Source organism: Podarcis bocagei (genome assembly GCF_964188305.1).
Source record: "Podarcis bocagei genome assembly, chromosome: 4".
NCBI lineage: Eukaryota > Metazoa > Chordata > Lepidosauria > Squamata > Lacertidae > Podarcis > Podarcis bocagei.
In genome coordinates this window covers 88966467-88991052 of record NC_138128.1, presented here as the reverse complement: position 1 = coordinate 88991052, position 24586 = coordinate 88966467, and the positions used below count along the sequence as shown (strand labels likewise).

Below are 24586 nucleotides of genomic sequence, written 5' to 3'. Positions count from 1 at the left end.
TTTTCTCTACTTTTCCAAGGTAATGAAGAACACCAATTGCTAATCAAGTATGCCGGCGAGGGTCTGGATGAAGATCTAGCTCCAGACACATACGATACAATACTATGGATGATACACCTTTCTGTAGTGAAACTGCAATTCACAACGCTTTAGAAATCCCCTCATTGAGTCACTTGTGACATCTGTTTGCAAAGAGTTAAATGTATGGGGGGTTTTTTGGTTTTTTAACTGAATCCCCCTAGTGGTGCAAACCTCCAGGCAGTGTGGAATGATATCATTCTTGTCATCAAGCTGGAATGCATCATAGGGTAGAGCCGTCCAATCAGGGCTCTGTGTGAGGGTTTATATAGAGTTATGTTTCCTCTGCAGAACAGTCAAAGTGAGCACAGAGGCTAAGCCTTCCGCTATAGCAATATCATCACAGAGCACAGCACAGCACAGTTTTGCCACTGTTGTTCCATCTGGTAAGTCCAACACCTTTAAATCTTAGTTATATGAAATATAATTATATTAACTATTGCCCCCACACAAGTTTTAAAGAGCCCCGTTGAACGATGGCTGCAACTTTTTAATGCCGAAGACTTTATTCTCTTTTCAGTCATCTCAAAGCTTTATTGTTGTGGTGCTCCCTTTTAAAGCAATAAGCGCCTCTTTGCAAGAGGCTTGATTGTACATGCAAAAGAGTCTTGCAAGGTCTGGAATATGTTTTTCCAAACAAGATTGGCAATTTAAAAAGAATAGACTGCTGTGATTATACTTAACGCGAATATGTCTTTGTTATGTTTGTCTGCTTGTGTTTTAATACCACTTATTGAATCTTTTCCTGCTGTAATATGGTCTGTTTTGGTTTTGAACCTGCATTAGATCTTATGAGACAATATCTGATTGCAAAGAAACTGTGAACGTTTGAGGCTAAAGGCTAAACACAATTTCAGTGTGTTCTGACATGTCAGTTTCCATCCAGGCAGTTTTGTCATTGCTTGCAGCTTTGTGTTGCTTTGGATTTACATTCATATAATTATGCCGAGTGCTTTTAGAAAGAATGGGGTAGACTTCTATCTGCCAATTTTTGAATTTTTAGCTGCAGATGAAAGACACACAAGCGATTTTTTCAGCGTCTCTCATCTTGCTGTTCCTTTGTGACCGTCCGGCATGATCTGGTTAAGGGAGTCAAATGCATCTATCTTGCACTTTGAGGCGATTGGATCTGCCTTTTAGATTTCATTGGGATTGTGCAGCTTTTTCAATTTGCACTTAGAACTTCGGTCCTGCAGACCATTTGGGCAGAGGCTGAGCAGGCGCAAAGGCAGCTCCCTGATGCTCCGATGTGATTCCATGTGCCCTGCTATTGCTAACCCGCACCTTGATCCCTCTGCACTGCAGGCAGGCTCAGACACTGGGCTGGTGCTTCTGGGAAACAGAGTGTGCGGCATTCTTGCTCAGCAAGCCAGCGCTCTTTGAACAGGAGCCAGCAAATAAGCATGGCAGGCGTGGCCGTAGTAAAAGTAATGGGCAAGCTGCCATTGACAAAGCCAGTAGTCAAACTTCTCATTCACATATAAGGTGTGGAAATACCTGCCCTGTATCTATGATAGAGGGCTTGATGGACAGGAGAAGGCAACATCTATACCCTACAACATTTATCTGGTGAAAATAGGGACGTCCTATTCCATAATAATAATAATAATAATAATAATAATAATAATAATAATAATAATAATAGTAATAATATTTATACCCCGCCCATCTGACCGGGTTCTCCCAGCCACTCTGGGCAGCTTTCAACATATAAAACCCGCCACAATAAAACATTTAAAAACTTCCCTACACAGGGCTGCCTTCAGATGTCTTCTAAAGGCTGTATTGTTACTTATCTCCTTGGCTTGGGAGCCACACAACTCCATACCCTCCAACATTTCTCCAGTGAAAATAGGGACGTCCTAAAGGAAAAGCGGGGCATTCCAGGGTCAAATCAGAAACAAGGATGGCTTCTGTAAATCCAGGACTGTCCCTGGCAAATAGAGTCACCTGAATGGTCTGCTACATCAGAAGAGGGAGAGGGCAACACCTTGATGCCTAAGAGTGGTTAATATCTACCCAATGAGTACTTCCTAGGCAGGATTCAGTCTCAGCAATATTTATCAAGCAGGTATGAATTTGCACATAATACAACCAATTTGCCTCTACCAGTGAGCAATGGTTGGGATCTTTGTTTTCGTTTTAATTTGAGCAGGTGGTAGCCGCGGTTTGCTCGGTTTCAGCGCAGCTGTGCCCTGCCTTGGATAAGGTCTGGAAAGGCGCCACTTAACTGGTAGTAAGAAAGGTGTCTCTGAGGAGATGGTCCTGTCGGGATTCCAGCCCTCGATAGTTTGGGCTGGTGTGAGTCACATGCCAGCGCAGAGTGTTCACGTCGTAGGTCAGGGATCGCTCCAATCAGAGAGTCAAGTCTGCGTGGGTGTCAGTGGCCAAGTGAGCGAAAGTCAGCCAGGGAAAGCAGAGGGGGAAAGTGACAACCTGTGCAATGATCAGCACTTTGATCACTAGGAAAGCTGAAGGCTGCTTGGAGCTTGAGAATGTATAAAGCAGGACAGACCAAGCAGATAGGCAGTCCTGATGCAGGAGCTTGCCAGCATAACAGGACATCCCTATGCAAGTTGCTGAATCCCTTGAAATTTCTGTTCTCCTCATTATTGGCCGAGGGAGCCGGCGTACATCTTCCGGGTCGTGTGGCCAGCATGACTAAGCCGCTTCTGGCGAACCAGAGCAGTGCACGGAAATGCCATTTACCTTCCCGCCGGAGTGGTAACTATTTATCTACTTGCGCTTTGATGCGCTTCCAAACTGCTAGGTTGGCAGGAGCTGGGACCAAGCAACGAGAGCTCACCCCATCGCGGGGATTCGAACCGCCGACCTTCTGATTGGCAAGTCCTAGGCTCTGTGGTTTAACCCACAGCGCCACCCGCGTCCCTTGACAGCCCAGTACTGTACTGTAAATCATGAGATTCAGCAAGGGTTGCTCCTAAGTGAGTGTGCATAGAATTGCGGCCATGCAGCCCAATCCTACGATTTCTTACTCAGAAGTAAGTCCCACATTTGTCCAATGGGATTTTATTTCACTGCACTTTTGCTTTCCTGTTTTTAACTTCGTGAAAATTACAAACTGGAGGTGAACGAGTTAAAACTGATATTTTAAGTCTCCATCATCAGCCTTTTGCACAGCTTACCCCTTAATCCTCAGTTTCAACAGAAGGGCTGCCTGAATCAAGCAGGTGGTGGTTTGTCACCAAATTTGGCAATAGATGCGCCCGTTTATTTCCAAATTCCTTCCTGAAACATTGCGCTTTGTCCCTACATGCAGAGATGAAATAACCTCAGGCTTTTTTGAGAATGAGTTCATCCCTTCATGAAGTTAAGGCGCCAGCTTTTAATGGAGCAATCTCCTGCTATGTGCGCACACACTTTCTGTAAGAGAGAGGAGAATCTCTGCCAGATTGATTTAAAGCTCAATAATTATAGTCTACCACTTATACTTTGAAATCAAATTAACAAATTGCTAATTACCGACAGCCTGTTAAATGGTTGCCATTATTGGTTAAAGGGATCACTGAGGTGTTTCTTCATTCACAGCACAATCATATGTTGGTCTGTTTGGAAGAAAGTCTCACCAAGTTATTATTATTTATTAAATTTACAGTGGTACCTCGGGTTACATACGCTTCAGGTTACACACTCCGCTAACCCAGAAATAGTTCTTCAGGTTAAGAACTTTGCTTCAGGATGAGAACAGAAATTGTGCTCCGGCGGCGCGGCAGCAGCAGGAGGCCCCATTAGCTAAAGTGGTGCTTCAGGTTAAGAACAGTTTCAGGTTAAGTATGGACCTCCGGAACGAATTAAGTACTTAACCTGAGGTACCACTGTATATACCACCCTTCAGCTGGGGATTCCAGGGCCACTTACAGTATAAAGCCACAAAACACATAACACAATAACAAACTAAACAATACTCCCACCATAGGATTTACTTCCAGGCAAGTGTGATTGCAATATGATCAGTGCTTTCCCTGAGACTGACACATACCCTCGCAGTGTAATAATCCAAAATGCCACTTTCGTAGGAGTATGTTTCACAGACATCAATGGGGCATTTTCATATCACATATTTAAAACAGGGGTATTCCATTAGTGCAGCTCTTATCTAGTCATTCCGACAAAAACGGAGCTCAAGAGAACACTATTTCCTCAAAACGCAAAAACTGAGGAAGGAATCCAGGTATAAAGAGCAGGATTTTGTCTTGCAGAAAGGGGGAGAAATTGCGCCAGGAATTGCCTGTTATGCTTATTTCTTGTGACTAGACAATAGGCTGGCGACAGACGATAGAATCAAAGGCAACTTGATACTGATAATGTACACACATTTCTGTTATAATTTCTGGCCGAGCAGGTTTTCAGAACACCACAGAAATCTGTGAAACCTGTTTACCAGTGGTGGATAGTGGGATGACGGGCAACAATGCCTTCAACTTTCCGAGAAAGACTCGCATCTGCCTCCAGAGCTAGAACCAGGGCTGGGGCCACTGTGGTGGATCAGAAGAGCCTTGTGTGTTGATCACCCTGTTTGCTGCCAGGTGTTGGAGAGAAGGAAGCACAAAGGGTTAAGGAGGACCAGGCAGGTGGGACCTGAAGACTGGTGGTGGTTCTCCCTTGATCAACATCCTCAGCTTCAACCTGAGTTCAGAACAGGGAGAGAGAAAAGCAGCTTAACACATCCCCTCGCCAACGAAAGGCTATGCAAGTTGGAAAGAAAAAAACCAGTTTGGTCCCATCTTTGTTCCACATTACAAACCTGAGCTTATTCCTTTGCTTGCAGAAACCTGTGTAAAGAAGGACCCAGGAAGTGAACCAAACTGGTGGAAATAGGAACTTCTTGCCCAACGCCATGAAGTTGCTCATCACCATCTCTGTAATGCTGAGCGTTCTCGTCACAGACATAGCATCAGTAAGTTTTGCAACCGTGGCAGGAACTCCAACTGACAAGCGCTTGTGCTTATTTCCATGTTTGACCATAAATGCAAAGCTTCCTCTTTCGCCCATGGCCCAAACCTATTTTTAGCAACTTCTTTCTTTTTTGGTTACTGCTGGTACGTGCAGGAGGTTGTACTCTGGGATGTATAACCTGATAAATACTTTTTTACATATTTATTTCAAAGCAATACGTGTACCTCAACGTTCCCTTCCTTTTGATCACCTCTCTGCCCTTTCCATCTCCCAGTCCGTACAACACACACACAAAACAGACTTCTTCCTCTCCTCATTTCTCTGGACTGCTTCTTCCAACCTGCCCTTTAAAGCTATCCCTTCTCCCCTTGCTTTTTCAAGCAACTGTCTAGTTCTTTCCCAAACCCTTGGTTCTTCGGCTTCCTCCTCCACCTCACCCTTCTGCCTGCTTCTCTCTTACATAATAGAAGATTAGATATGATTCTGCCTGCCCCACCATATGTGACTTAGCTGCAGAAAGTCTCTTCTCCACAAAATTATTTTTTAAGAATTATGGAACACATACCGTATTTTTCGCCCTATAGGACGCACCGGCCCATAGGACGCACCTAGATTTGGGGGGGGGGGAATAAAGGGGGGAAATTTATTTTTTTTCCCAGGCGCGGGGCTGGGGTGGGGGAAGCTCGGGCTTCCCCTGACGCCAGCCCCCAGAACAGGACCCAGAGCGATGCCGAAGCTGCGTGCAGCTTCGGCATCGCTCTGGGAGCTTGTGGGACTGGAGGAGGGGGAAACCCTCTGCCAGCCTTCTAACCAAGTCGGGGGACAGCGGGAAAGGCGCGCTGCGCCTCCCCGCTGTTCCCCGAGCTTGTGGAGCTGGTGGTGGGGCTCTCCAGGCTTCAGTAAAAGCCTGCATTCGCCCCATAGGACGCACACACATTTCCCCTTCATTTTTGGAGGGGAAAAATGCATCCTATAGGGCGAAAAATACGGTACATACATACATACATGTAGTCCAAGCTACCCCTGATTTAATGCACAGCAGTACACATCTGCAGAAGCCACCCATTATATATGATTGGACTACAACTTTCATCTGCCCCAACCAGTATGGGCAGTGGTCAGGGATGATGGTACAACAAGAACTGAGAACACCATGTTGGCTAGCCCTGCTTTACACCCTAAAGCTTAGTGAAATCATCTGTAAGAATCTGCCCTACCTCTCCGGGTTGTTATGAGGGAAATGAAAATAAGGGGAGGGGGAGTTATTTAGGATTAGCTTCATCTAAATAATGCTTCCTTATTTTTCCTTTAGAATAATTTGTGTCTGTCTTTGTTCCCTCTTAGTTTCACCACTGGAAGAAAGATCGCAAGCTGGGAAGCAAAGCTAAATATGAACATAAAGGTAAAGAAATCTTTGCAGCTTTTTGTTGACATCTGAAAACTGCTGCTGCTCTTTGACAAAGTGCCAAATTCCTTGTTTTGCACATGTAATGAACCTCTGATAGCCCCTTCTTTGCGATAGCACCACTTAACCCTTTCATCACCCTCTGCTTTCTCGCTGCAATATCTCCTGGCGATTCCCAGTGTGGTGTAGTGATTAAGAGCGGTTGACTCGTAATCTGGGGAACCGGGTTCGCATCTCTGCTCCTCCACATGCAGCTGCTGGGTGACCTTGCGCCAGTCACACTTCTTTGAAGTCTCTCAGCCCCACTCACCTCACAGAGTGTTTGTTGTGGGGGAGGAAGGGAAAGGAGAATGTTAGCCGTTTTGAGACTCCTTCAGGTAGTGATAAAGCGGGATATCAAATCCAAATCCAAATTCTTCTTCTTCTTCTTCTTCTTCTTCTTCTTCTTCTTCTTCCTCTTCCTCTTCCTCTTCCTCTTCCTCTCTCTCAAAGAAACATTATGGTTCCCATGAAAGGAAAGGCAATGGATGGAGAATCTGTCTTTCTTCCTAAAGCTTCTTTTTCTTAGAGCAGCCTTCTGGATGGGGCTGATGGGAGTTGCATAAAATATCTAGAGGGCAATAGGATGAGGAAGGCTGTCCTTGAAGAAGGGGCCCACTGAAGTTTTGCTACGCATTTGGATGTGATGTGATGTTTGGCCTACAGTGTGGCATACTACAATTTCCCCGCAATGTCTTGTTTGCAGGTTGCACTTGTCTGAATGCAGGAACCTGTGTCTCCTACTACCTCTTTTCTGGAATGAGACGTTGCTTATGCCCCAAAGGATATAGTGGGGACCACTGTGAAATCGGTAGGTGATCACTTCAAAACTTGTTTCCGTTTTTACTCAACAACTCACAGCCTTTAGAAATTAAAGAACGCCAATAAATCCTCTAGTTTTTTGGAACAGACAAAGCCACTCTGGACACTCTCCCCCCCCCCAAAAGAAACAAGAGATTGGGTGGGAGGCTTAAAGGTAAAGGGACCCCTGACCATTAGGTCCAGTTGTGGATGACTCTGGGGTTGCGGTACTCATCTTGCTTTATTGGCCGAGGGAGCTGGCGTACAGCCTCCAGGTCATGTGGCCAGCATGACTAAGCTGCTTCTGGCAAACCAGAGCAGCGCATGGAAACGCCATTTACCTTCCCGCCACAGCGGTACCTATTTATCTACTTGCACTTTGATGTGCTTTCGAACTGCTAGGTTGGCAGGAGCTGGGACCGAGCAACGGGAGCTCACCCCATCAGGGGGATTCGAACCGCCAACCTTCTGATCGGCAAGTCCTAGGCTCTGTGGTTTAACCCACAGCACCACCCGCGTCCCTGGGTTGGGCGGCTTATTGAGCTGTAAACCACTTTGAGAACGGGTATCTGAAAAGATAGAGTAAAAATCAGCGCAGCACTAACGTAATTGTTCCACCTGAGCAATCATCTCTGCTTGCTTGATGGAATGATGACCCTCTCCCTCCTCGCTCCTGTCCACTGTTTTGTGGGTTCTCCCAACTTTCCAGAGCAGTTTTGGAGGAAGCACGGTGTGTGTGTGTGTGTGTGTGTGTGCAGGTGGAGGAGAGCAGAAAAATCCCTGTTGTGCTAGTGGTAGCTGTCAAGCTGGCTTCCACTAGTGGAATTGGTTTGCTGGATCTGGCCCTATAGTTCCAGAATCCAGAGGCAGGGTCATGTTAGTCTGTTGCAGCAAAACAGCAAAATCTCATGGGGTCCACTTCATGAAATGTATGAAGCGCTTCCTTGAATTATAGGTTTATATAAATATGGTTGGTGGGGTGGGACTGACAACGGCAAAGTCAGAGAGAAATGAAATGCAGAGAAGTATAGACACGTTGGCAATAACATCCTGGCACTGGCACGTCAAGATTTAACATGACAAAAATCCTTTGTCTCAATGGATTCCATGGAACCTCTCAGCTGCCCATTCTCCATCAGCACTGACAATCCTCTTGTTTTCTCGACAGATGCTGAAAGTCGCTGCTATACAGACAACGGGGAGGACTACAGAGGGACTTTGTCCGTGAATGAGAAAGGTGACAGGTGTCTGGATTGGGACTCCCCTTCGCTGCAGAGATGGCCTTATCATGATGGCATGGAGAATGCCATGAAACTTGGGTTAGGAAAGCACAACTTCTGCAGGTAACTGAAATGCAACAGAATGTTAGGTCCAGCTGCCCTATTTTTTATTTCTCCCCCAACCCATAGTTCCACATTTGCCATGTGCCAATAATGCATCAAATCATCTGGCTGGCATTCCACAAGAACATCAGCTGTGGTGAATGACTAGATCTTCTACTATAACTTGTACTTTTAAGAATGGTTAGGATTTCATTCACATTGTCTTTGTTGATGCAAACAGGGATTCCATATGGTTCTCTTTGGATGACAAGGACAAAGTATAACTAATAGTTGAGCAAAAAAGTTATTTTGCCTGGGGCACCTTGCCCCACCTACTGAAATCCCTTCTTTAGGCAACTTTGCCAGGTTCAAGGGTTCTGTTCAACGTTGCCAATAGTTATACTTGGTAGTTTGCAGGATTAGTGCCCTGCCGGAACATTTAACTAGCATTACTAAGAATACAGTGTATAGGTGAACTGGATGACTTCAGCATACTGTACTATGACCTACATGAAGTGGAGGCATTCTGCCGCCCCCTGCAGGTTGGCGTTGGTATTACTGAGAATCATTCTTTTGAAGGCACTATTCCATTGTTTTTCAGAAATCCAGATGGCCGATCCAAACCGTGGTGTTACGTTAGGAATGGTTATCGAACCTCTTCAACATCCTGCAAAATTGACGCATGCCGAAAAGGTATATTATTACTTAGAGTGCCAGATATTTATAAACTTTTAAAATCAAAGCAAGTTAGACAACAACCAGTTCAGATTCTGTTTCAAGAGGCAGAAAATTCTATGCGTCCGAGAGCTTACTTTGCAAACAAGTATCTAATTTGCAAGATGCATTGCAAAGATAGATGGGGAGCAAGGAATGGAGACGGATACCAGGATATTCTTGAATAACCATGAACCCTGCAGGACCCCCACCCACCCACAACAAATAAAGAGAGCCAGTTATCTGTGTTATATTAATACAAATTGAAGACTACGTACACAATCCCAAATAATGATGGATACTATAAAATACCCAACAACTGCAAACCACTGGTAAAAAAAGCCATTTGAATGAACAGCCTTTCTCAAGTTCCTGCAAATTGTTAACTGCTTCTAATTCCTTACGAAAGGGTTCTTTCCTCAGGCTTGTGAAGGCAGCATTTCAGACAGTAGGTAGCAGCACAGTCCGCAACCAGAAACAAATGTTCCATATAGGAAGATGAAGCAAGTTTGATTAATTTCACCCATCATATAAACTTTCCCAGGAGGAAGCTATTGGATATAATTGGGTCCCTTGATGTTTCCCATAGATTCATGTAATGAGACTCTCATAGTGTGTATTTTTATCTCCACCTACAATCCTTCATCCAAAATGTACCGTATTTTTCTGTGTATTCGACGCCCCCATGTATAAGACGCCCCCTATTTTGGGGGACTCAAATTTAAGAAAATGGGGGAAGATGGCTCAGAGTTGTTCGGCTTTTGGGGGGGGGATTACCCAGGGTTGGTTACCTTTTTGGGGGGGATCCGTCACGCATCTGTCCCCTCGCCAGTAGAAGCAGCCAATCAACACCAGCCATTGGCGCAGCAACCAATAAGAAGCCCTATAACCACTGACAGCCACGGCAGCAACCAATCAAACATCCACCCTATGCACTATCCATGTATAAGACGAGCCCCACTTTTATGCATAATTTTAAAAGAAAATAACCTAGTCTTATACATGGAAAAGTACGGTACTTGGCAGCCGCCGCCAGAATATCTCTGTGTCATTCCATCTGGCAGTCAGAAGTGCTTGCGCTGATGGCTCCTTCGCGTTACATTGAATGCAGCCCATGGTTTCCAGAGCATCTGATATCTTTACGCAGATGCCCTGCAGAATTGCACGTCCCAAGGATCTGTGCTCACCTCCTTACACTCAGAAACTCAAGTTTTCAGTCTGAGATGGAAGTGGTGCATGATTCATAATGAAGCCAAGCGCTGCAAGCCGAAGAAATGCCTTTTCTGGGCCAGATACTAACTTTGGCAAGTTAAGTAGACAAAAATAATTTGTCAGTGGACAGCTAGCATGTTCAGTAGAAGGATTTTCACTTAGCCTGTTCCCCAGTGTGCAAGCATTCTATGCAGAGAGGGCATTAAGAATATATATGACCCCTCACCTGCAGTCCTAGTGGTACAAATTCAGGAAGGATGTTTCCATATCATCAGTTGGAAGGTGTTGATCAGACCTTAATCTTGGCCTAGAAATTTGTGAGGGGCAGCCAAACTTGGCAGATCTTCATGGGGATCTTGCTACCCTGAGGACCTAGTCTTTATTGTGAAGAGCTAAAGTGTTATGTACTGAAGTTCTCACCCTGGGCTAGCAGGGGGATACTGTAGATAGTTATGCAAATAAGGGATCGAAAGTGACGTTCAGTGATTGGATAGTTTTAGAAAATTGTTACAGTTATGTTGTACTGGAGCTCTATATAAGCAGGTTGACTGAACCCTTAAGTTCAGTTCTGTTCTGGCCTGTGAATAAGCAAGAGCTGTTTGAAGAATCGCTGTGTCGTCTGATATGTTCACCCACAACTTAACATAAAGCTATGTTCCTTCTTCACTGGAGCAAATCCTTGAGGCTCTCTCTTCCTTTTACAGAAGCCACATGTGGCCAGAGGAGCTTCCGCAAGTACTTCAAGATTGTGGGCGGTTACAAAGCACCCATCGAGTCTCAGCCTTGGATAGCAACCATCTACCACACCGATAAGAGAGGAGGTAGTCAGTTTCTTTGTGGCGGTAGCCTCATAGATCCGTGTTGGGTCCTGACAGCGGCACACTGCTTCGGAAGCAAGTAAGTACTTCACAATCAACTTTTTCCTTTTAATTCTCCACTTCGGAATTGTTTTCTAGATAAGAGATCCCTTAGTGAACATCCCATACTGTGAAAGGGAGGGATTTTAGTTCACTGGTACAACATATGCTCTGTGTGCAAAAGGTCTCATGCTCCTTCTGCAGGGAGGGCTAGGAAAAGACTCCCATGGCTAGGCAATGTTGGCAATAGAATATTAATCAGTCAAAGGCCTGGTTGAAGAGGAATGTTTTCGCCTGGCGCCTAAAAATATATAATGAAGGTCCCAGAGCTTTTTCCTCAATGACAAAGTTGACGAATAGCCTTGTCTTAGGATTGTTGAGGGTTAAGTCTCATTAAAATCAGTGAAGGTTCCTGTCAAGTAAGTGGGTTTAGTATTACAGTCCATGGTTATAGTCCTACACATACTTACCTTATTGAATTCTGCATAGGTTTGCACTGTAAGTGTGTAAGTTTCAGCTGCACTTGCAGAAGTTATCTTTCTCCTAGATCAATTGCTGAACTTACATATATTTTCTTTTGGCGTTTACCGTATATTGTAACGGCCACTTGATAGCTATAAATAATATTTGCCTGCCGGTGCAGTACTTGTAAGTACTTTTGTGTGGCTAGCTTTAAAAAATTGGCGACTTTTTCTGTTACCAAAGACTTTTTTTCTCTCAGTTAATAAAACCCATCTGTATGCTAAATTTCACAATCCTATACAAACACATTTTAACTCACATCCACAAATGTTGTTCTAGACCAGAAGGAACGTACCCATATGATACACTAAGGCTTATGATACACAAGGAGTAAGCGCCATTGAATTCAATAGGACATATTTCTGAGTGGACATAGTTAGGGGCAGCCTGTGCATGTTACTCAAAAGGAAGACCCATTGAGTCCTATAAATTGTTACAGGATTGCATCCTAAATACTGGAAAACCTATTAAAAAACCAACCAAAGTTTAGAAAGTGATTTATTAAATTGTAGGATATTGCTACTGCTATATCTTTGTTTACCAAGAAATATATGAAATTAATATATTTGAAGAAGTGCTTTAGAACTTTTTGGAATGTCAAACAGTCTGTTGTGAAAAGCAATCCTTTTCTATAAAAAAAAGTTTTGTGTTGATATATGCTCATGTTTTGCTGGTTCAAAATGAGATGTTCTCAAATGTCTGTATTTTTAAGACAGAATAGCTACATGTGCTAGGAGACATGTTAAATTTTAAGTCCCACCATTCACCTAGCAAAACAATGAGGCTCAAACAAGAAAGAGGACTCCAAAATTATGTTTCTGTTCTCTTGTGACCGAGACAGAAAACTGAGCAAATGTGAAAGTTAGAGTGGGGAGATATGCCCCTGTATAAATTTTCCCCTAATCAATGTTTTCATTGCTTTTCAGCACTCCTGACCTATCCAAGCTGACTGTTATTCTCGGGAAGTCTGAATTGTACACTGATGATACGAAGGAGCAAAAATTTAATGTTGATAGGGTTGTCATTCATGAGGACTACACACTTCAGAGAACGGATTATAATAATGATATTGGTAAGTGACATCTCCAGCTTCCCTTCTGAATCATAGACATGTTTCACCTGAGCATGCAAAAAACTGAGGAACAAATGTTTCACCCAAGTACTGCTGCAAAATAAGGGCCCATTTTAGTGAGAAATGGTATAGGCTGTGTACTTCTAAAGCACATTTGAAGCCCGTTCTTTTTGTCAAAGAATTCTAGTCATTGTAGTTTACCTCTCACAGAGTTACCTGCAGTGCCCAGAATCCTTTGAGGGAACGAATGTGCTTCAAATGTGCCTTAAAATTATAGTGTGTTACACAGCCTTACAGCAAAACACCTCGTATTTCATTGTCATGACATCATCCCCATATTTGCAAACGATACAAAAATGACTGCAGATGATAGCTTAGGAAAATATACAGGTACGAATGAGCTATCTTCTTTCACCAAACATTTGGGGGTGGGTGTTCTATCAGATCATTGTAAGGAAAATACTTTGAGAGTCAGGGAAGATGATTTCTTCTCTCACTGAGGCAGTCAAGAGATTAATTTTTCCTGGGTTGGCGATGTTTCACTATCTCTAGCCAGTCCTGGAAATGCTTACGATGTGTTTCTATGGTTAAACAAATTATTTTTATTTATCATTTATCAAACTTATTAGTTGCTTGTCACCCAAAGGTCTTCAAGCGACTTACAGCAAAGAAAAATATACAATACATAAGGTGGGGGGAATGGGGAATCATATAATATGTTATATGAAATACTAATGTAACATTTATGGAAGAAAACAAACAAGTAAACCATACCAGCCATATAAATAATAGCAAATTAAAAGGGGTGAGGGGAGATGCCCATTAACAAAGTACATATACTTTTTATTATTGTCATTAAAATACTTGCTATTAATTACTGAACATAATAAAAGAGTCCATTTTAAGCTACATTTTTTTATCAGATCTCGCAATCTAAATTATCAGCGAGAGGTAGGGATTATGCATACAAGTAAATGTAGTAACATGACTACAGTGGTACCTCGGGTTACATACGCTTCAGGTTACATACGCTTCAGGTTACAGACTCCGCTAACCCAGAAATATTACCTTGGGTTAAGAACTTTGCTTCAGGATGAGAACAGAAATCGTGCTCCAGCGGCGTGGCAGCAGGACGCCCCATTAGCTAAAGTGGTGCTTCAGGTTAAGAACAGTTTCAGGTTAAGTACGGACCTCCGGAATGAATTAAGTACATAACCAGAGGTACCACTGTACAATCATATGTCGTCTGGAAAAGCAGCTGGAATGGATAGTTCTAAATATGTATTATTCTGTTTCTAATGAGTTTAGTGATAGAAGGTTCCCTATATGACATGCATTCTTTATTCCTTCTTTAGCCCTAATGAGGATCCGATCATCTTCTGGTCAGTGTGCGCAAGAGTCAGACACCGTGAAGACCATCTGCTTGCCATCGCAAGACTTGTTTCCAGACAATTTCCAGTGTGAAGTTTCTGGCTATGGAAGAGAAAACAAGAGTAAGTTGACAGACACCTTTCCCATTCCTAATGCAGGTTGTGTGGCATGTGTTACCAGCACTCTCTTGATCAGGAATCAGGAACCATTAGCCTTCCAGAAGCTGCTAGACTACAACTCCCATCATTCCTGACTGCTGGTCATGCTGGCTGGGACTGCTGGGAGTTGTGAATTCAACAACACCTTGAGTATCACAAATTCCCCATCCTTGCTTTTGAACCTTGCTAGAGGCCAGTCGCTAAGGTTGCATGTGCTCTGTGCACCCAGCTCCACAACAGCTCTGGTTCTGCAACAAACAAACTCATAGTCTATATACAAAAGTCTTTGTGCCGTGTTTGGTTTGCATAATTTAGTTTATTCGCCGTTATCCGCTAGACTGAAGAAGAGGAATTTGGGTTTCGTGTATGAGGCTATTCAGTGAGGCAGGCTCTGATGTTGCTTTGTTTTTGCAATGAAAAAGATCGCTTTAGAATTCACTGAGAAAAAGAACCCAACCAACTGTCATGTTTCTGGTTTGCAGCTGACATTTACTTCGCAAGGATCCTGAAATCAACCAATGTCAACCTGATACCCCAGCCTTTGTGTAAGAAATACTATAAGGACAGGGTGACGGACAACATGTTCTGTGCTGGAGATGAAACGTGGCAGACAGATTCATGCAAAGTAAGTTTCCTTGTGCACAATGTCTACATTTTATGTCAAGAGAATGGTCTGGCTAATGCAGTCCCTTTCTCTAGAATAGGCCTAATGCACATCTGAAGATTTAGAATTTAATATCCCACTACACAAAACATCTTGCAAGATACATGTTTGCAGCAAGGAACACAATCCTATTTATTCCGCTAGGCTAAGCCAGCTCCTTTGTAATTTGGAATCTGTTGAAAGAGGATTCCTTGATGCTAGAGCAGCTTTTCGCAAAGTTGGGTCCCCACAGGTTGCTGGACTACAACTCCTATCACCCCCGACCACAGGTCCTGGCACTTAGGAGTTGTAGTCCAACAACAACTAGGGACCCAAGTTTGAGAATGGCTGTGCTAGAGCTTTCCTTTGTAGCCTTATGAGGCTTTGCCCTCGGGTGGGAAAAAATATTGTGCCCGGGAAAGGGAGTGGGAGTCAAACAGGCACTCAAGGAATAGTTTTCGGAGAAAAAGCTTTATTTCTACCATCCATGAACTGGTAGAAGGAGCAAGTGTGATAGTTCACAAACAAGCAGGGGTTCACAGTCATTTGCACAGAGCATATATTCCCCTTACAGTTCCCTCCCCTTTCTCCTCCTCTTCAAGAGCCCTGCCCCATGTTGAGTTCCCCTGAGCATGAACAGAAAGCTCCTATTTTTGGGAAAGGGGGGTGAGAAGCCAAGGGGGGGTCGCCAAGCCTTGTGGTTCAGCATGTTCAAAGATGTTGCAACTGAATGAGATAAAAGTCAGGTCTCAGGCCTGCTTTGAACAGAGCCTATTCATTAGCTTTTTGAAGCCTTCTGGTGCTGATAAAAGAATAACATTTTCCCTATGCATCTTGTGAGAAAAGCAGAGAAGAGCAGAGAAAAGCTGTTTTGGATTTTTAGAAGAGAGGAAGGGAATTTTGGACAGTTTTGAGGCCTGGGTTGATTATTGAGGGGGGGGGGTGACTTCGGGCCTAGGTGGGGTCTCCTGTCCTCACCTCCTTCACCTTGTGTCCCATTATTGTAAAATAGGGCACTAGTGCAACCACAGTGGTAGCAGAATTCCTGAGATGTGCTTTTCCCTAGCTTTCTTCTCTTTAAATGCTCACCATCATTCTTATGTTCCATCAGGGAGATTCCGGCGGTCCCCTGGTTTGTGCAAGCAGCAACAGGATGGTGCTATATGGTATCGTCAGCTGGGGCGACGGCTGTGCTGACAAAGAGAGGCCTGGCGTCTACACGAGAGTCGCAAATTACCTTCGCTGGATCGAAACCCACATGAACGGCATCCATTTCAAAAGTTCCTACCTTCCTAAATGAAGATATGGCAGCTTTCCATGGAGTATGGAGCATGGAGCATGGAAACTAAGTCAAAGAACGTTACAGGCCATTGAAACGCCAAGCCTTGTTTTGGAGTTGACAGTTCTTTGGTGGCTACCTTGACTGGACTTAACATCAGGTCAATTCATTAACATTTGTGTCGCTATGTCTGAAGTGGAAACCATCACTGAACAACACACATTCTCCCATGGTGGAGTGGGGAAGCTCTTTAATATTTAACATTTAAATAAGGAGTGTTTTAGCCAGCCAATGTAATATACATGTGGCCTTATCTACAGGAGTCAGTATTTCACTTTGGCAGTAGGTGCGGGGTTTTTTTGGTAAGGTTTTTAAATTGGCTACTAACGTAATATTAGTGCCATCCAGGAAAACAACTCAGACTCATTTAATTAAATGAGATCTCAGGACAACTGTGCTGCCCTATTGATTCATCATGTGCGCTTAGATCTCTGTGGGGTGTAGTGGCAGGGTTTGTTTGTTTTTTAAAGACAAAAAAACATGTCTAAGATACAAGCCTTTGTCATAACCTGAATTTGGAAACCGTTTGAGGGCAATCAAAAGCAAAAATCCCAGAGACTTCCTGGGTGTCATCACCCAGGTCAAGAAACAGTGAGTTGTCCACAGGAACAGCCAAATATATTTTCCCATTCCCAAATGGCTCTGAATGTGCCATAATATCTGAGAAGTTTGTAATGTCTGGGGGGCATCACGTGCAGATTCCAGAACTGCTTCTTTGGTGTCCCTAAGATATTGTCACAATTTGGATTGCTTCTACAATGAAGCTGGTCCTGTTTGTTCAAGGCAGCTTAGCAACTCAGAAGAGTAGGCAATTGAGCATATGTCTGTTGACCTCACAATGATGCCTTGCTGAGTCACAGAGCAGATTGTTGCTTGAGAAGTAGCTTGCAGGGAGGCCCATGAGGCCATCACCACTTTACTGGAGCTCAGGAGGTCTGGGGCTCCACAGTGCCGAAATGGGTATCTGCGTGAGAAACTCATGTATGAGGTACCGCCATAATTTGGGCTCCGTGATGGAAAGAAAGGCAGGATTAAATGTAAGGCGAAGGGGTCGGGAGTTAAAATATAAACCATTTCTGGCATTTTCTACCAACTTTGATAAACAGCAATGGGGAAAGTATTTTGAAAAGAAGCAGAACTGAAACAAAAAAATCATTTTGATTTTTAATTCCAAGGTTTAGCTGTCTCTGGCTTCGTACAACTTGTCATTCCACAGGTGCTGTTGAGATAAGAGCACTGCATTTTTAACAGGGTTCACTAATGAATATTATTTCAACAAAAACCATCAGTACCTTCCTCCATGTTGGCATTTGCACTCCCAGTTGCTGCCCAAAGGACTGGTTCTACCATATTTGTCTGACTCTCTGTGTAGATTGCTGACAGTATTTCAGCTGCCATTTTTTTTAATGATAAGGTGACTAAATTCTGTTATGCACCTTAAAAAACAACAAAAACCCCTGTTGTGGTATAATACATGGTGTGTACAAGGCAAAACTCAGAGCATAGCTAGACCAGAGAGGTCATTTTTGACATTGCAGAATTTTACAGACCCTGAACTGGGTCAAGCTTCAGCAGATGAGGGTGTCCCTCATAATGAAGAACATTTGTAAATCTTGCTTGCCATTTTTACCTGTTTTCCTAAGACTCCTGGCAGTAGCTTTTTTATATAATTAAGAAAGAATGTTTTATTCAATGAATATGTAATATATGTGCTGGGGCTGGAACCCCAATTGTTATTTAATAATCTTACTTTAACTTATTGTTTATAAATCGTGGATTTTAAACACCAATAAAATATCACTGCTGTGTGGACTTCCTTTTGTTTCTATTACTTTCGGGGGGGGGGGCAAACCTATAAGCTGGTCCTTTTCAACAAGGTTGGGGAGCCATCCATGGGCTGAATCCAGCCTCCCAGGCCTCCCATATAGCCCACAAGGCCATTTTGGGCAAGCCACGCCCATCTGATGTCAAATATGATGTCAGGTGTTTGGCCGTTGGTCAAAAGGGGCTTTGCAAGCACCAATCAGCTGGGCCTGCAAAGCCCCTGTGAGAAGTGCTTCCCAAGCACCTAGGAACCAGCTGGTTCCCAGGTGCTTGAGACGTGCTGAGAACAGGGCTTGCAAAGCACTTTGCATTGCACTTCCCAAACACTTGACAGTCGGGTCCCCATGCCTGTCTTGCAAGCTGTACTGCCGATTATACAGTCATGTTACATAGCTGTCAACTTACCGATTTGAAAATAAGGGACCAGCAGTCAAAATAAGGGATTTTCCAAGCACAGATATGTTCAACTTCTGAGCCCCTCCAAGCCAAAGGCAGAAAGCCCAGCCAGCAGCCAAACAAAGCCTCAAGCGGTGGATCCCACAGCGCAGCAACCCGGCAAAGGGGATGCAGCAAGGAAAACCACCATCACCTCTCTGCTGGGAGGCGCTGAGCAAAGGCGAGTCCCCAGGCAACGCAGCCGATTTGATTGGCACAAGGCATGCAAGCTCCACCCCCCAGTCATTCTTAGACTCCTTATTGGGTGAGCAACGCAGCCAAGCAACACAGTTGGAGCCTCCCTCCTCCCTGGCCGGCAGGGAGGGAGGGAGAGGAGCTGCTTCCTTTGAAACCCGGGAAATTTAAGGGACATCATCAATAAGGGACAGCAGCGGGACACAGCGCTGGGATAAGGGACTTTCCCACCAAATAAGGGACGGTTGACAGCTATGCCATGTTAACAGATTGGAATAGATTCCACTGGCCTGTTTGACTGCATCCTTTAAGTTTACGGATATCTGCAACCACCATGAGCTCAGTTTCAACCAGCCTTGGACATCCAACTATGCTGTAAGGAGGGACAACAAGAAGGCTAACAGGGTTGATGCTCCCAGCCTACGGCCGTTGAAACCTCACCATCACAAATAAATATTTGATGCATCTTTTTCCAATCTTCCGGTTTAGCTTCACACAGCCATGAAACTGGATGGGTGACCTTTTACCAGTCACAGTCTCTCAACCTACCTCACCAAGGCTATTGTGAGGAAAACGTTGTTCACCACCTTGAGCTCCTTCACAGAAAAAGTGTGTGTAGGGTTGCCATATTTTGAAGAGCAAAAAAGAGGACGCCATGATGAGACTCATTTTAAATACCCCTACTATATGTAGGCTATAGAAGCTGTGATATATTGCTGAGGATGGGGGCAGGAGAAGTGAAGAAAGCAAGTCTTCAACCACAAGTTATGTCTCTGTCTCATCCAGAAAGCATAGCTAGGGACATTTTGGCAAATGTTTAAAAATTCAACTGGACAGAAATTTCACCCTTGAAAAAGGACGTGTCCTGGGGGGAGCGGAGACACATGTCCAAACTGGCCGTGGCTGCTGCTACTGTACAGACACTCCCTGTCTTCACTAAACAAAACATATAGCCTGATGACTGTGACATTCAGGAGTGACATTAAATAACAGACCACAATTATAAACCCAGCAGTAGTTGTAGTTTTGTATACCAGTAGATGGAGCTAGTGTGTCGCTTGTGGTTGTGAACAGCCCACAAAGAATTTACTGTGAAAGCAGACATAAATCAGAGCTAGATAAAGAGTTCATATCTGTGCATTATCATTTGATCTCCTTTAGCTTTATAGTTACCCACTATGGATGTATTTATGGTGTTTTTGAGCACGTTCTCTAGAGAAAGCTGGTTTCCTCTTTAAACAGTGCAGATTATTGTGTACCCAGGCACACACACACCCCTTTTTGGGAGCCAGATTTTGGCATCAGTCAGATAACATCTTTTGGGATTAAAATGGCCACAACTTTATTGAATTTCAGATGCAGGAAACCTTGGCATAGGCATTGGGTGTGTCTCCTTCTCAGGCCCCTGCTGGGGGTTTGAGGCAAGTCAGGGTCGAAAGGGAATATGGGGCCACTGCGGAACAGTGTGGCTTCAGGAAGACGGGGAAGCCACAAAAGCCGCCCACCGCTGGACCCAGTGAGCGGCCATTTTAATGTTAGCCACATTTTAATGCTAGCCAAATTTGGGCATTATTTAGCTGTTCATCCACTTTCCTCACATTTAAATTCGACAGAAACAGTCTGCATTCGCACATATTATTAGTATATGTGCTGACCCCCTGGCAGACAGACAGTGTGGCAAGACCCAAGTCCAAAATCCGAGGGTTGATTTTGACAGGGTTGACAGTCCGAGATCCAACGTTGAAGGCCGAAAGTCAGGAAACGAGGTTCAGAGTCGATCCAAGTCTGAAGTCAGGATGCAGCCCAGTGTCACACCTGAAGTAGAAACTGTTAAAGGCCCAAGGCAAGGTCCTGTCAGTTTGCCTTTCTTAGTATAGAAAGTATTGATCTGATGTGTAGAGATCTTTCCTATTCTAGTTAATTCAAGAGGGTTCTGGAAGCTTCTCTGTGTGAAAGAAACAAGCAGAAGGTTCATGATGTTTGGGTTATTCCTTCTGAGAAGCTGAGTACAGCTGGTTTAAACTGGTTATCTCTTCTGTCAAGGTCATGCTGACTATAATAAGAGGCCAGAAGGAGCCTGGGTTTCACTGTTTCATTCTCTTTTCCTTCTGGTGTGGTGTACATAGCACGCTTATTGTTAAGGTTTTAGGCTTATTATAAGCTTAAGTCTGCTGCAACTGGATTTCTTACGGACAGTGCCAACCAAATATATTTCATTTGCGACCATTATGTTCATTTGCCTTCAGTAGCAGTAAAGCAGTGCTGGATGAAATATAATTGCCTCGTGTAATAATGTAGTCACTGCTGTTCCACAGCATTTGAGATTTTCATTTATACACATCCATTCGAAATAAGATGGGTTTATGAAGCATTCTATATCCATCCACCATGCTGATGAAGAAGTCTACAAAACAGTAGTCAATATCCAGAATTACTGTTCAGTGTTGGACATCACTGTTGAACACACAAAGCTTCACAGCTTGTCTTCCACCGTACTAAGTTTGGTACCTCGCCTCGTTTAAAGATTTTCAGAGACTTTGAGACTAAAGATTTCATTTTGAACTTTTTATGATTTGAAGGAATTCTATAAAGATTGTCTGTATATATACGGTCATTGTGTTGCCTAGACATTGTTGACTGGATCAATACTGAGCAGAATTTCAACATGGGCAGCTGAGCAGACACAACACCTCCGCTCTGCTGCCTTCTGATATTGTGCCTGCTGATTGCTGCATCTGGGCTTGATGAGGCAAGTGACCCTCACCTGCTTTCAGCTTCCCCAGCCGAAGAATCACTTGCCTACTACCCCACCTGATCAGCTAGTGAATTGGGCTGCAGGCCCTGGCCTGACTCTGCTTCCTGGAGTGCCCAGCCTGCTGCTCCCTACATCTCAGGACCTTCCATGTTCATGGGGACAGGGCCTCTCTGGCTCTGGCCAGGGGTCGCCCTGCTCGACTTCCTCTGCACTGGCACCTGTCCCTTCATCAACCTCTGTCACCCGTGAGTATTACCTACCCCAACCCCTCTTTCTCCATTCCCATCTTGCTCCTGGGTGACCCAGTCCCAGCTGCACCCCTAGCCGGCATCCTCTTTCTCCTCCCCAAAGTCTTATCAGTTTGTGGCAGTATATGAGGGACAACTTTGATCCAGTAGGTGTTCCCTTTTGTTCTAATTTATTGATTCCATTATGTCTATTAAGTATCGGGCTAGCTGTGTGCTACTTTACACCTACACCTTGGTGGTTCTTGTTGTTTTAAATGGAAAGTTTTTTCTGCCCAGAAAGTGTGCCAAATCACACAATCCGGCAATTGCGGATTCTCAGCACACACTTTTCTGCAGTTTTCTGGTTTTGTGGAAATCAAAAGAAATAGTGAGCTAGGTAGCTAGCTATCCATACTCCTCCATTCAGCAGGAGTGTGCTGAAAATAGTTACATACATAAGAAAAGGCATGAGAACACTGAGGAAGTTGTGCAAGAGGAAAGGGAAGTGGCAGAAAATCCACCCGTCCAAAAGCACCAGAACAAATAATCTGCAGATAGAGCCCAATTTCCCCAGTTTACCAGATTATCGCCATATCAGGTAGACCAGAATTTACGAGGGTTTCTCGGGGAGCATCAAGACTGGCATTGCTTGGGGGTAACGTCATACAGACTGTGCAAATTAAATAAGAATGCAACCTGTTGCAAACACACAGTGGGCAAACCCAAAGACTATAGAAAACAGGCATTTCCTGACATCTTGTTTTTTTCCTTTAAAGCAGGTGTAGGGGCTCCAAATCTGATGAGTGTGGGAGGTCAATAAGTTAATAAAATGCTGGGAACCCTTAACTCTGTAGCAGGTTATTTATTGTAAACGTCCCCTCAAAGGAATGGATGGGTCTCAATATATTTTTTTTAATTGTGTTTTTATGTTAGCTTTAATTTTGTAAGATTATTTAATTATGTCAGATTATTAATTATGTCAGATTATATGTGTGTGCATGCTTAGATATCCTTACTTTTAAAAATACTTTTAAAATACCTGCAACACTTTGCTTCAGTGGGAAGTAATCCTGTTCAGGGTCCCCCCAAACAGTTTTTGTTTTTGCTGTTGCTGTTGCAAACCTCTGGTTTACTCAAAGTCTATAGATACTTCCCACTTGCGGTGGCCATAATATGCTGTTATGGTTATATAAGGTTGACACTCAGTTTTAGCATAGTTTGGAAATAGCATAGTTCGAAGAAGAGATGGTTTATAAGGATTATAACCACCACCACACCACAGTATCTATCAGTTCTTGTAATGACACTTTTTCAGCATCACTGCAGTGATAATTATATCTAAAGAACTGCACTGTTTGCAGCCATCCACTAGGGGGAGATGTAACATAATTCACAGCTAAGAGATCGTTTCAGTATTCAATGCAGGTGACATTTGCGAAAGACTTTTGCTCGAAATAAAAATTCAAGGCAATGCATTTGAATGGATTTTAAGGTACGATGAAATAATTTGGAAAGATCTGTAAAATGTGGGTGGCATTAATTCAGGGTAAGCAGCAACGTAATTGCAGAGTTCGGGTGTTTCGTTCCTGTATCAATATCCTCGGTGGGTATTGCAGTTCTCATAGAAATGAACTAACAATAAATATGCTTATTTGATGATACTGTGTTCACTGGTAAAAAAAAAACATATTGCCCCAGCTCACCCTAAATATCGTGTATGTGTGTAGCAAAAGGAAGGGAAATGCATAGACTGTATTCCTTCATATGTACTCCACTGAATAAAAATAAAACAACTGCTGCATTAGATAGAACATTAGGATTCCCAGGAATAATTGGCACCGTTAAAAGGCTCAGCGTTACATCCACTTATGATCCTCACCATTTTATTCATGTAATAAGCCCCATTAAGAAGCAGCTCACAATAGTAGTAATAATAATAATAATAATAATAATAATAATAATAATAATAATAATAATAATAATATATTATTTATACCCCACCCATCTGGCTGAGTGGTTTTCCCAGTAGTGATGTATGGAAATGAGAGCTGGACCATAAAGAAGGCTGATCGCCGAAAAAATGATGCTTTTGAATTATGGTGCTGGAGGAGACTCTTGAGAGTCCCATGGACTGCAAGAAGATCAAACCTATCCATTCTTAAGGAAATCAGGCCTGAGTGCTCACTGGAAGGACAGATCCTGAAGCTGAGGCTCCAATACTTTGGTCACCTCATGAGAAGAGAAGACTCCCTGGAAAAGACCCTGATGTTGGGAAAGATGGAGGGCACAAGGAGAAGGGGACAACAGAGGACGAGATGATTGGATAGTGTTCTTGAAGCTACCAGCATGAGTTTGACCAAACTGCGGGAGGCAGTGCAAGACAGGAGTGCCTGGCGTGCTCTGGTCCATGGGGTCACGAAGAGTCGGACACGACTAAACAACTAAACAACAATCTGGCTGAGTTTCCCCAGCCACCCTGGGCAGCTCCCAATCAAGTGTTACAAACAATACAGCGTTAAATATTAAAAACTTTCCTAAACAGGGCTGCCTTCAGATGTCTTTTAAAAATAAGATAGCTGCTTATTTCCTTGACATCTGATGGGAGGGCATTCCACAGGGCGGGCGCCACTACCAAGAAAGCCCTCTGTCTGGTTCCCTGTAACCTCACTTCTCGCAATGAGGGAACTGCCAGAAGGCCCT

The 24586-nt window shown here is 43.7% G+C and overlaps 1 protein-coding gene across 1 annotated transcript; it reads left to right on the top strand.

Annotated features, from left to right (window-relative positions):
• Positions 1-337: 337 nt before the first annotated feature.
• PLAU (plasminogen activator, urokinase) lies at positions 338-18262 on the top strand. Its single transcript, XM_081191792.1, has 11 exons — positions 338-464; positions 4868-4996; positions 6340-6397; positions 7146-7250; positions 8409-8583; positions 9164-9255; positions 11193-11385; positions 12794-12939; positions 14295-14432; positions 14951-15093; positions 16223-18262. The coding sequence occupies exons 2-11, from the start codon at positions 4937-4939 to the stop codon at positions 16409-16411; spliced, it is 1299 nt and encodes a 432-aa protein (XP_081047918.1). The 5' UTR covers positions 338-464; positions 4868-4936; the 3' UTR covers positions 16412-18262.
• Positions 18263-24586: the final 6324 nt, after the last annotated feature.